Raw genomic sequence first — 13630 nt, 5'->3', positions numbered from 1 at the left:
AGTTTTCATGGAATAATAGAACCAGCCGTCAAGTTGTAAGTGGATAGAGAATAAAGGAGAAGCAGGAAATAAGAAAACGCTCTTATCTTGATTAGGTTTCTCTCAGGGACACTTAGATGAAAGGGAGGAAAGAGAAGAAAATGAAGGGAGAAAAAGAACTCAGTTCAAGTTTGCAACAAACTCTTATTCACAGTGGAGGAAGGGATACGAAAATACCACATGAGATGCAGCTCTGCGTACTGCTTTATTACTACAATGATCAATAAAAGAAAGTATAATAGCTAACACTGTTTCATCCCATTGACAAGTGCTGTGTGAGATATTATAACATAAATTATTATTATTTTTGTTGGGATTTTATTGAGTGGAACTCCCCAATGATGTTCATGAGACCAAGGACCCTTACTGGTAAATTCTCCATAAATCCAAGTAAGTGATTTCATTGTGGGCCTCAGGATGTGGTACTGTTTTGGCCAGCAGTGCTGGGAGTTACCTGGCCTAACTTGGTGGTGCTTGGGGGATTATGTTTTGCAATCCTCATATGGAACAAGATCTGTGAGATCATAAAAAATAAGGCAAGTAAAAAAGTAGTGAAAAAGTTTTAAATTTATGGAAGTTACATTACTGTATTAAAAAATTGTAAACCAACAAAAGCACAGAAATCAAATACTGAGCAAGAATCCCAAGGGCACCGCCAGACAGCAAGACATCCTTTCACAGTGATTGATGGTCTTAATGCCAAACAGGGTTCCCAAAGGACAAGCAACTAATGCCTGCCGAGTACACTATACATCCTACTGCATTAATAATGCTATAAGTTATTAATCAATACCATTTAGTTTTTGGACAACTTAAAATAATTTGTTGCTTACACAATTTACATACCATTATCTGGAAAAAACTGGCTGAGTAATGTGGGCCCTAATATTTGACATGCACAATCGACTATTGCTTTTATGATTTAGAGGAAAATATTAGTATGGATACAGGAGCTGGTCAGAGAGACAGGACATTGGGCAGGGTGCTTGCCTTGCACATAGCCAACCTGGGTTCAAATCCTGGCACTCCAAATGGCCTCTGGAACATGACCAGTGATTCCTCAATGTGTAGCCAAGATAAAGCCTTGAGCACTGCAAGTGTGGGCACCTCTGCTCGCCAACCCCAACCCATAAGCCCCCACAAAAAAATAGTGTGGATACAGAAAATTATACACAATCCAAGCAATTATATAGATTTGCTTATAGAGAATAATTGATATTAGATATTTCGCATCAAATTTCTGTAGTACTTTTTTTGGACTGATAATAAATTAGCTTTCAATCTATAATTATATTGTATGAAGCCAAAATTAGGACATTTAGACTTAGGGGTCATAAATTGGTATAGAAGTAGGACTAAGTTTTTAATCTATAGATGTCTGAGAAGGGGGCAGGACTTGGAAACAGAGTTTCTCTGTGAATTAAAGATAGCTCTCGGGGGCTGGAGCGATAGCACAGTGGGTAGGGCATTTGCCTTGAAATCGGCCTACCCAGGTTCTATTCCCAGTATCCCATATGGTCCCCCAAGCACTGTCAGGAGTAATTCCTGAGTGTATAAACCAGGAGTAACCCCTGTACATTGCTGGGTGTGACCCAAAAAGAAAAAAAAAAGATATCTCTTATGGAAAGTTAGTCTCAGTATTTTGTTGAAGTCCTTTCCTTGAACAATAAAGCATAATCAGAAGGATGTGGTTACAGACATATATGGGGTGGTTGTGTACCAGCCACAAAGAAATACCTGGTTGTGAAACTATGAAAGACAAAGCTTGTAAAATGGTTCCCTATCAGAAAACGTGGAACAGATCACATAGGCAAGAGCCACAAATTTATTACAGGTAGAATTCTAATTTTAGAAAGAATTGATTGATGGGATCTTATCATTTAAATACCTAGACTGAGATGCATGAAGCCTATTATCAAGTCAAAGATCACAAAAAGAGTGGGTAAAGATAAGTTCATATATCAAAACTGAGAGACCATCTGGGACCACACTAGTGATGAGATTGTAGCTGCAACGGATTTTATCTAATTCCTCTTGTCTTGAGTCAGCAAAGCGCAAAAGAAAGGCGACATGGCTGAGTAAGCTGGCCAGGCTTAGGGAACTGTATTTTAACACCATAAAAAGACTGGGAAGCAAGGGATAAAATGATAAGAAAGCTTGGGAGAATTTTTTTTTGTTTTCTTTTATGATTCATTTGTTTTATCAAGTCTGTTTCTAAAAGATATCGAAGCAGTTATGGCCAAGATTAATTTTTTTTTGTGTGTAAAAATTCACTCATATTAAGTACTGGGATCAAAGATAAAACAGATCAAGAATTAAAGCAACAAAAGTATGTCAAAGTTAAGTGATTTAATTTTTGTCACATTAATATTCTCACTTAAGAAACTACTATAGTCTCATGTGAGATATTCTAGAGGATTATATATTTAACTTACAGAGTAACTTTGAAAAAATAACCTACCTTAATGTGTGTGTTGTGTTTCGTGTGTGTGTGTGTGTGTGTGTGTGTGTGTGTGTGTATTCTGACAGAGATCGAACTCAAAGGTTTATGCATGCAAAGCAAAAGCTAAACTCTGAGCTATACTGACACTCTTTATGAAGTGTTAATCGCAACAGTCTTTATCGTAGTGACAAGGAAACAGATATAGATATGCAGAGGCCTAGGGTATGCAGACTATGTGGACATCTGACATAGAGGTCATATAGCTATGTTGTTAATAAGCCCCTTATAGTAATAATGACTAGATGTTGGGATGGAATGTTGTACAGAAGTAAGGCACTTGCCTTCTATGATTAATCTGGGTTATTTCCCCAGAATTCCATATAGTCCTTTGAGTCCTGTGAGGAGTGATTCCCTGAGCACAGAACCAGGAGTAAGGCCTTAGCATCCCTGGGTGTGCCACAAAAACTGAAAAAAAAAAATAAAGAATTACCAGATATTGAATAGAGGATTACTATTTTAAATCGAGACTGAGGGGGCAGAAAGTTCTGTGAGTTGTAATAACAATGGTTTAAATTCCTTTTGGATTTTTTATTTTGGATTCACTTCATGTGCCTCGAATTTTGTGTCAGGTAGTACAGGAAAAAGAGACAAATGAAGGTGCTCTATCTGAAAGAGAGTTATCTGGAAAATTATGAGAAAAATTTGAAAGGTAGTGATTGGTTTTACATATATTCTGTCTTTAAATGTATTTGAACCAGTAAATAGGACACATATTTCTGTTTTATCCCATATTTTAAAAGGGTATGACCCAGTAATACCACTCCTGGGAATATATCCCAAAGAGGCAAAAAAGTATAGTTGAAGTGACATCTGCACTTGTTTGTTCATTGCAGCACTCTTTACAATAGCCAGAATCTGGAAAAAACCTGAGTGCCCGAGAACAGATGACTGGTTAAAGAAACTTTGGTACCTTTACACAATGGAGTACTACGTAGCTGTTAGAAAAGATGAAGTCATGAAATTCACATACAAGTGGGTGGTACTACATGGAAAGTATCATGTTAAGCGAAATGAGTCAGAAAGAGTGGGATAGACACAGAAAGATTGCATTCATCTGGAGAACATAAAGCAACAAAATGGGAGACTACCACCCAGGAGTGGCCAAGATTAGTACCAGGAATTTTGCTCCATGACTTGGAGGCCAGCCACACGTGCTAGGGGAAAAGGAAGCTCAGATAGAGAAGAGAGCACCAAATAAAGGGTGTTGGGAGGATCCTCCCAGGGTGAGAGAAGCATGCTGAAAGTAGACTAAAGACCAAACATGATTGCCACTCAAGGCCTCTCTTGCAAAACACAGGACCCAAAAGAAGAGAGAGAGAACAAAAGGGAATGCCCTGCCACAGAGGCAGGGTGGCATGGGGGGATGGGGGTTGGGAGGGATACTGGGATCCGTGGTGGTGGGAAATGGGTACTGGTGAAGGGATGGGTATGTGATCACTGTATAATTGAAACCCAAGCACAAAAATTTGTAAGTCTATAACTATACCTCATGGTGTTTCACTAATAAAAAAAACAACAACAAAAACAACAACAAAAAGAAGGGTATGGGAAGTTTCTTTTTATGATGTCATTTAAAAGACCATTTAATCAAAACAAAATCATTGTACTAGGCTTTTAAAAAAAATGTCTTAAAGATCTATTTATATTCAAATCCATGTTAATTAGATTTTCTGCATGAAATACAATTTCCTTTGTAATCACTTTCCATGAATTTTCAACAGTCTAAATTCTACACAATGCTACCGTGTGAAATGTCGGTTCCACTTACGTTGAAAATGCATTATTTTGCTTTTCACAGCGTATGCCTTTGCAGCTTAGCCCTTTTGTTTCTTCATAATAGAAGTATAATTGGTTTAGGCCATTCGCAAATGCAAGCAACACGAGACAGTATATGAAGAGAAACTTCAAAATGTCCAGGAGCATTCTTCCCAGGGAGATCTGTAGAGGTCCCAGGTGAGAATTTGCAGTGAACAATGAGATCAGACGCAGCGAACTGAAGATGTTTGCAATAGCAAATAATGCCTCTGCTACCAGAGTGGGGTGCCACATGTCCCATGTTTCTCGTGGATTAAGAGCACTGTACTGTAGAAAACAATGCAACAAAGAAAAAGTGAGACAACCACATACATCCTGATATATCAATTGTCAAGTTCAAACCAGGATACCTTTTCACATAAGCCTGCATAGAATCATCAGTCTATCAGGAAAATGTGACTCTATACTGGTGAAATCAATAGTAATTTAACACACACACACACACACACACACACACACACACTATTTACTAGTTTATATTTTATGAGCTCCAAAATATTGATGCTCCTGGTCTGCCCTAGTCATTTATGAATATGTGACATTGTCCTTGAGCTTTGAAGTGAAATGAGAAGAAAGAAAGAAAGAAAGAAAGAAAGAAAAAAAGAAAGAAAGAAAGGAAGGAAACAAGCAAGCAAGGAAGAAAGAAAGTTAAATGGGAGATTATCTGACTTTATGTTGAGGAAAGAACAGTACTATAATTTTATAACAAAGAGTGAAATGATTATAAAGTGATTGAACTTAGGACAAAATAATTAACAATTTCACATACTATATTGTTTTGTTTTGTTTTGTTGGAGCGATAGCACAGTGGTAGGGCGTTTGCCTTGCATGCAGCCAACATGGCCAACCCGGGTTTGATTCCTCCGCCCCTCTCGGAGAGCAAGCTACCGAGAGTATCTCGCCCGCACGGCAGAGCCTGGCAAGCTCCCCATGACGTATTCGATATGCCAGACACAGTAACAACAAAGTCTCCAATGGAGACGTTACTGGGCCCACTCGAGCAAATATTAAATATACCAATCTATCAGAGAAATACATAGAATACAAATTAAATAAAAATAAATGGAATCTGTATGCTACCTTGGAAATAATAATGACCGGTATAGGCATAGTTATTGATTCTTTGTATCTGTTATATCCTAAATGTAGATAAATTCCATTTAAAAATAGTACTGATTCAAAAATTTATTAGTTATTATGCAGAAAGTGTAATATCTGACTGATCTTTCCTAATTCAATTAAATATGTGGCTTGAGAAAAGGATTTGGTACACTAAATTTTGATCAGAATTATTTAAAAAGTAACATCATTTTAAAAATTATCTTGACACTGAACTATATAGAGAGCCTAAGGAAGTCTGTCCTTTGAACTTTTTGAGGAAAATTTGTATCTTTGTCTTAAAGGGTCAAATATGCTCTTTGATATAGTCTGTGCGAATCTATAATTAAACTTGCATAAGAACTGAATAATAAATTGAAGTCTTCTTTTCTTAAGCACATCTCTGAAAAGCATGTCTAGACAACTGAATCTTTTTCCCCAATAAACTGTCAGAAAAAAATAAAAACCTCTAATTCTGTTCAAGTCCCATCAGAATATTTGTTATTTTTATATTGTGCTTTATACCAAAGACCTTTGTAAATGTTAATTAATTCTCTTGAAACTAATAGATAGTATTTTTTAAAATATCCCTGGGGAGAAAACACATCACACGCTCCTGATTTTGTTCGGCACTCAGACTCTTGCTTGAGTGACAATTTAAAACAATCAAGTGTGAACTAGAAGGAAATTATTTTCTATTTTAAGTCTGATTACTGTTTTTGAATATTCCCACACATAGCTTCATCATAATAGCCAATGAATGATTGAAACTATAGAAGAAATAAACATTTCACATTGTTTAATTCACTATAGCAAGTGTCAGAGACAGGGCTTGTACTGTCCCTCTCCACCTCATAGATGAGTACACCTCTTCCTTCAAAGACCAGAATCACGTCCTTCTTCCTTTTCTCAGTTCTTTTTAAAGACACATCAAAGTAGATAAGATCTCCCCATCTTGTTGATGGATTATTTTTTTTATTTCTCCTTCCTTTTACTATAATATATCTCAAATGTTAAAAAAAAAGAAAAGGAAACTAGAAGTGCTTTCAAGAACATGGGTCTCAAAATTTTTCACATGGGACACTGTTTTGCATATAATTTAACAAATCATGAGATGTTCGACTCTGGCTCAAGAATATTATTAACTCCAGGCTGCTAACCCCAAAGCCATAGGAATATGTTCGTGTTCATGCTGATCAGGACCCTAAGAAAAACAACGTTGACATCTGATTAAAGGAGACTGGAAGACTGGAATGGCAAGCAAGCCTGAACATTAAAACTCTGCTGCCAACCCCCCAACCCCCCTGGCCCCGAGAGATTTAGAAACATATTCCTCTGGAGTCATCTGATTACATTGTAAGTATAATAAACCCATGGACCTTTGTCTCCCAAGGGAGAATTTGTTTGTAGGAAGCAAAGTTTCTCCTTCTCCAGGGGAAGACAGGCAGCTGTGCCAGCTGCACCATCTGAGCTCTGAGGGTCATGATTTCCCAGTTTCTTTCCTGTGGTACAAATTCCTGTGTGTGAGCGAGACAGCTGATTCTCATCATGCTCCCCTCTGGGGGAACAGGGCAGAGGAACCAATAGTAAGATTGTTATGTAAGTAAATTGTCTATTTTTTGAACCAGAAGCCTTGTCTCCTGTCAGAAAGAAATAGAGACATAAATCTTCAGAAGTTATATCTTGGTTTCATTCTTTAAAATTTTGCTTTGTACTCTTTTTTCCCTGCCATTCATCTGTATCTTCCCCTAGGCTTTTAAATATAAAGGTTGTTGAACGAAATAATTCTCTGAATGATCCCAAACCACACGATTCAAATTTTTAGAGAAAAACTGCATTTCTTGATTTGTTGAATGCATTTTCTTTCATTTTCTTTCACTGTAACCTCCATTATTGTGTATTCAAAGAGGAAATTTAATTTAAAAACTTTCTTTGGCTCTACTTTCTAAAACTTATCTAGAAATTTTATATTTATTTCTTATCTGTGAGTGTGGCTGCCACCCATTTGTTATAGCTTTTTTCGGTATCCTTTATCGGTTCCTCTTACTGGCTCCTTAAAAAAAAAAAGTTTGCTTCTCCAGTTTCTTTTCTTCCCATTTGAATTAGAGTCTCCATATTTTTTGATGACTTTAATTATGAGTCTCACACATCTCCAGCTCAGATTCATTCACTCCATGAAAGAATTTTTATTCTCTGGTTTGTTCACTTTTTAACTTGGATTCCTCACAGGATTCTTAAACTCAGAGGCCAGATATAAGACTCAACATTCTTATCCTGAGGCTATTTCTCCTTTCTGTTTAATTGGTGATTGGAAGCAGATTAATCGTTGAAGAATTTGTGGTTGAGTCTAGACTTTCCTGCTCCACTTCCTGCTTTACAAATCGTACATCTGCTGATTCCTTTATTGGAAGCCTCGTTGTCTTAGAGACTCTCTCCCTCCCACAGACATTGTTAGAGTAGTCTCATCCCTCTCTCCATACCATGAACTTAAATTTTCTAGCCACTATAAGCTACTTCCTGAATAATAACATTTTTAAAGGTAGACCGTCTCACATTTACTTAATATTCTCCAGTGATTCAGCTTTGTCCTCATCTTTTTATTTCCCAACATGTCACATGAAAACTCTGGAATATGGAACCTGATATTGTTTTGAGAGTGATTTGTCACCTCACTCTTAATAAGTCCCTAAAGTTGTTGATAAAAGTTTCAAAAGAGGTGATTTCACAAATTACCCTCACATTCTCATGCAGTATCTTTCTATAATATAGACCCATTTTTCTAGAGTAGATAAAAGCTATAATTATGGTACTTCAGTTTTTGTTTATAAATCAGACATATGGTGTCACTGTCACTGTCCTCCCGTTGTTCATTGATTTGCTTGAGCGGGCCCAGTAACGTCTCCATCATGAGACTTGTTGTTACTGTGTTTGGCATATCAAATACATCACAGGTAGCTTGCCAGGCTCTGCTGTGCGGGCGAGATACTCTCGGTAGCTTGCCGGGTTCTCTGAGAGGGGCGGAGGAATCGAACTCAGGTTGGCCATGTGGGCTGCGTGCAAGGCAAACGCCCTACCGCTGTGCTATCACTCCAGCCCTACATATGGTGTTACTCAAATAATGTTGATACTTTCCTTGGGAAATACTCTGTAGTTTCTGATGCAAAATTGTAAAAGTAATCATAATTGATATAATTAATTTAATGCACAATCAAATATATTATTGTACAATCAAATGTAATTAAATTAATGTACAATTAAATATAAATTGTACACTGATTTTATTCTTTTTTCTTTTATATTTTTTATTTTATTTTTTTATAAAATAAAAATATTTCAACAAATTTGTTAGATTTTGATTAAACAATCAAATTTGATTAAGTAATCAAATAGCAAAAATACATGATTTTCTCCTGTATTTTCTACCAGATTTTGCTATAAAAAATCTAGAATAAATGTCAAAATTAACATTCTTATTCATAATGACTTTGTGTTTTAAAAATATTATTTATGTTACCCAGTGAATAGGCACAAGGACTCAACCATCTTCACATTATGATTAAAATAAAAAGATAAAATAAGGATAAAAAAGATAAGTAGTATGGAAAGGCATGATTACTACTGAAGAGAAAATCAACCCTATTGAAACCAAAGTAATATTATCTAATTTCTTTCTTATATCAACACTCTCAGAATTAACACTTGACATGATAAATTTGAGAGGAGAAAATGACTGACAAATCTTACTCTGGGAATTTCCTTTTTAAAAAAAAATTCCACAAGTGGACCAGAGAGGTATTACACCAAGCAGTGCACTGCCTTGCATGCAGTTGACCTGGGTTGGATCCACAGCAACACATATGGTCCACTCCACTCGTGCTCAAAGCCAGGAGTAAGCCCTGAACACCATAGGGTGTGGCCCAATCCATGGATTATGAAATGTTAATGCATAAAGGTATTCTATAAAATACTGCCATAGAGTTGCACGAAAAAAATACTGATCTCAAATATATTTTTTATTCTATCTTTTCTGCACAAAATTTTGTTAAGACATTGTGCATAGAAATTGAAAACAAAAGGGATGGATGACCGTAAGTGCTAATTTATTGAATTAAATGTACCTATTAATTTTCACATACATTCTGTGGCATTTAATTATCGCTGAATGTATGTGAATATTTTTATACAATTAATTTGTTACACAAATCACAAAGTCAGAGAGTTATATAGGCAGTACTAATATCAAGTATGGATCAAAATTCAAAATTGGCCATAATTTTGCTTAAGAGGTTCTTTAAAGAAAGAAATGATATCCTATACATGCAGAGAAACTGTGCTAAACTGATTATAAAGTGCTCTTCTTTTGGAAAGACCAGTTACAGAAAGGTTTTTCCTCTGGAAGTGATCATTACTATTATTTTTTTTTTTTGGTCTTGATGTACCACTTTGCCCAAAATTAGACATAATTTTTCTATAATTTGTGCACCCTCTGATAGAACTTACAGTTATGGCCTAGATACCAAAACTCTTATTTTTCAGGGAGCAATATCGCATTCATTCCATCTACTTAATATTAATTTCAAATGGGCACAGTCACCTCTCTTTTTCTTTTTTAATTTTTGGGTCACACTCAGCGATGCACAGGGGTTACTCCTGGCTTTGCACTCAGGAATTACTCCTGGCAGTGCTCGGGTGACCACATGGGATGATGGGAATCAAACCTGGGTCGGCCGTATGCAAGGCAAACGCCCTATCTGCTGTGCTATCGCTCTAACCCCAACAGTCACCTATCTTGTGGCTCTCACATTGTATTTGTTTTCAAATCCAATCTTCTATTCACTTCTGCTGTGATGGTTGCTATACTTGAGGTGTCAGCCTCATTTGGCTGTTTCTCTAGTTAAATAACATTAATGACTATGAATGGAAGAACAAATCCAAATTCTATAGCAGAAAGTAGGAAGTCTTTCCATCCATATCTTGCTCCTGATTCTTGGATCATGCCTTGAAGATATCAATTTCCTTTATACACACTGACCTTTGAGCATTGCCCTTTCTCTGTGGATGCTCATGAATGCTCATGAACACAACAAATATTCACTCACTCTGATTTTTTGAAATTGGAATACCAGCCAGTAAAATTTAGTCTCCCACTTTGAAGTTATTATAGGTCCTACTATAGAGGTATTATCCTAGTAGAGTATTCTTGTTGATATGCATTTTTTTCTTTCAAATTATTGCAAACTGCTTGAGGCCACAGGCCTCATTTCAGACATCCTTGCACCTCAGCAATAAAATCAAAAATTGCTTTCTTAGTGTACTTCATAAATACTTATCAACTGATTCACTATAATTGCCTATGTACTGCGCAACATATTTTCTCTATATCAATAAAGCACACTTTCCTGAAATGTAAGTTATAGATTGTATAATATTAATTTGAATGAAAGAACAAAAGTAAGGCAAGGAAGAGTGAAGCAACATGTCAGTTTGGTGATGCAGAATCCTCCAGCAAATGGTTCTCCTCAGGCTTTGGTGACTGCTTAAAACATCTTATGACTATAGAGAGTATCATGCTGAGTAAAGTAAGTCAGAAGGAGAGGGGTAGACATAGAATTATTGGACTCATTTGTGGGATATATATAAAAAAAGCGTAGTATGAGACTAATACCAAATACAATAGAAACAAGGGCCAGCAGTATTGGTCCACGATTGGAAGTCTGCCTCAGGGGCTGAGGAGAAGGCAGTTGGGATAGACAAGGGACCACTGTGACAAAGAGAGCTGGAAATGATCACTCTGGATAAGAACTGTGTGCTGAAAGGGGGTGAGGAAGCAAACATGAAAACCTCTCAGGGATGGATGTTGGAATACTGTATGACAAAACCGGAACATGAGCAGCTTTGTAACTGTATCTCACAGTGATTCAAGTGATTAACAGCACAAGTTTTGGAAATTTGAGTCTTCTAAATTTTGGGTTGTTTTTGACCCTGTCATAGTAAACATTCCTCAAAGTGTTTCTGGCCACAATTTTTCACAAACTAGGTGAAATGAATAAGAGTTCATGAGATACTAGCATTTTCTAGTTCAGATCACTAAGTTTCATGAATTATTCATGTAAAGTCTAATTCAGAGTCTCTATTATTTACTAATTCACTAACCACTTTGAAGCAATTTTTTTAAAGAAAAGGAAAAATGATAAGCAAGAAGAAGATGATAATACTTAGTTTGTAAAACATCACCCAAAGAACAAAATAATTTCGATTGTCATTGCAGAACAAAAATGTTTTATGTAAATTATGTGGTTTGGGATAAGATTGATGTTGTACAAAATACGGGGGTGTAATGGGTGTGTGAGATTTCAGGCACTGATGTGTTGAATAGGATAAGGAGAAAGAAATTATATTCTGCTATAATTATATCAAACTGTATTAGTTTAAACTGAAATAATAATTTTAGTGCTATGAACAAATAATATTTTGATCTGTCTGTGTAATTTCATCAGTTATATCTAACTGATAAAAATAGATTTTGTTTGTCAAAATTTAACTCTGTGTGAAATAGAATTTTCTTGATATAAAAGTGTTCAACATGAGGGGAACTATTATGAATAATTTTGAGCACAACTCGATTTAGAGGCAAGAAAATTGAATAATAACATCTAATTACTTGTTAAAATTTGTTTAAAGACTATGCATTTTAAAAGTATCTGCAATAAAGTAATAAGCTGATTAGTAAGTAAATAAAGCTCTAGGAAATTTATTAGTAATTGTAATAGTAATTGACTATATATCAGAATATGTATGAGAATTACTATTTTTAACAACATAAGTGATAGTTACCTTGACAAATGCGACAATTTTCAAGGAGATCGTTGCTAAATATAAGGAGTTCATCACAAAATCCATTAGATTCCACCAATCATGGATATAATCTTGAAGTCCTCCATCCCACATTTGTTTAATTTCTCCCCATATAAAACCTATAATAATAGAAATGTTCACCATAAGAATGATTTTCAAATTAAACACTGAAAAAAGGGAAGTGAAATTTAAAAATCGGATCTTGGAGCTGCAAAAGACCAGGTAGTTATGCTAAATATTATTTTAGACTACTAGTTATACTAAAGCTTATTTTTCTAGATAATAATATTAAGACCAAATGGATCTGAAAACTTTTAGAACATTTAGCTCACTGTAGAGAATTTTCTTATTCTTGATTAATCCCTCTATATTCAATGTTAATCCCTCTATAATTATATAAATTTTTATGTAACTGTATATGTATATATTTGAATTAAATACTTAAGATATTTATTCCCAAGTTAAAATAATACAAAGATTCATGAAAAAAATCAGAGTATCTATTAACCTTAAGTTGATTAATGTTGCTACACCAGGTTAAAAGGTAATGTGTACTTTTGTAAGAAAATAGCATCTTCAGAGACCTGAATTTAGTTCTGAACAAAAGATTATATTTCATTCATGATACTTAAGAGATCTTAAGCAGAGGAAAAGTTTAAAGCTATATCCAGAGAACATTAAACTCCCTTCGCTTTATTTTGGTCAGATTTTTAATTCGATTATTTTCAGATTCTAAGAAGTCTATAAAATGTCATTGTGTATCAGTATTTTACTTCTCATTTTAAAAATTTGATCTATTTTTAAAACCTGATGCTGGGAAAGAAGTGTCAAAGTAAGAAAATATAAAGTTTTTAAATAATATTTTGTTCCCCCAGTAAGACAAGAAAACAATAAAACCTTTCAAATTAAGACTAGCAGAGCTGGAGTGGTACAGTATGTAGGGCATTTGCCTTGCAAGTGGCCAACCTGGGTTCAATCCCTGGCATCCCATATGGTCCCCCAAGCACCGCCAGGAGTAATTCCTGATAGCAGAGCCAGGAGTGACCCCTGATTGGCAGGTGTGACCCCAAAATTCAAATAATGATTAAAAAAATTAAAGAGAAGATAAGGCTACCAAATGAGTAGGCAGAGTTTCACATTTGGTCCTACACTGAAAGCAAAAGTCATATTTAATATGAAGTTCTAATGTTTCAAGGATTCAGTAAAGACATGAGAAAACAAGGAACTTGATCCTTTCTTTAAGAGAAAGTAGATTCCTGCAAAGAGCAATGAGCATGAGCTCACCTATGGCAGAGGACTGGCTAAGAGCACTGGTATCAT

At 35.5% G+C, this 13630-nt stretch overlaps 1 protein-coding gene across 8 annotated transcripts in view; it reads right to left on the bottom strand.

Moving 5' to 3' along the window:
* TRPC4 (transient receptor potential cation channel subfamily C member 4) overlaps nucleotides 1-13630 on the bottom strand; it is a 242286-nt gene that overhangs the window by 31731 nt on the left and 196925 nt on the right. For all 8 annotated transcript variants that reach the window (XM_056125957.1, XM_056125958.1, XM_056125956.1 and 5 more), the window contains exons 5-6: nucleotides 12290-12429; nucleotides 4311-4624 (exon numbers count right to left, since the gene is read on the bottom strand). In XM_056125957.1, the coding sequence (XP_055981932.1) occupies nucleotides 4311-4624; nucleotides 12290-12429 (454 nt within the window). The remainder of the gene's footprint in view (nucleotides 1-4310; nucleotides 4625-12289; nucleotides 12430-13630) is intronic.

The sequence above is a fragment of the Sorex fumeus genome, unplaced genomic scaffold (genome assembly GCF_029834395.1).
Source record: "Sorex fumeus unplaced genomic scaffold, SorFum_2.1 ptg000061l, whole genome shotgun sequence".
Taxonomy (NCBI): domain Eukaryota; kingdom Metazoa; phylum Chordata; class Mammalia; order Eulipotyphla; family Soricidae; genus Sorex; species Sorex fumeus.
This window is presented reverse-complemented; position numbering and strand designations above follow the sequence as displayed.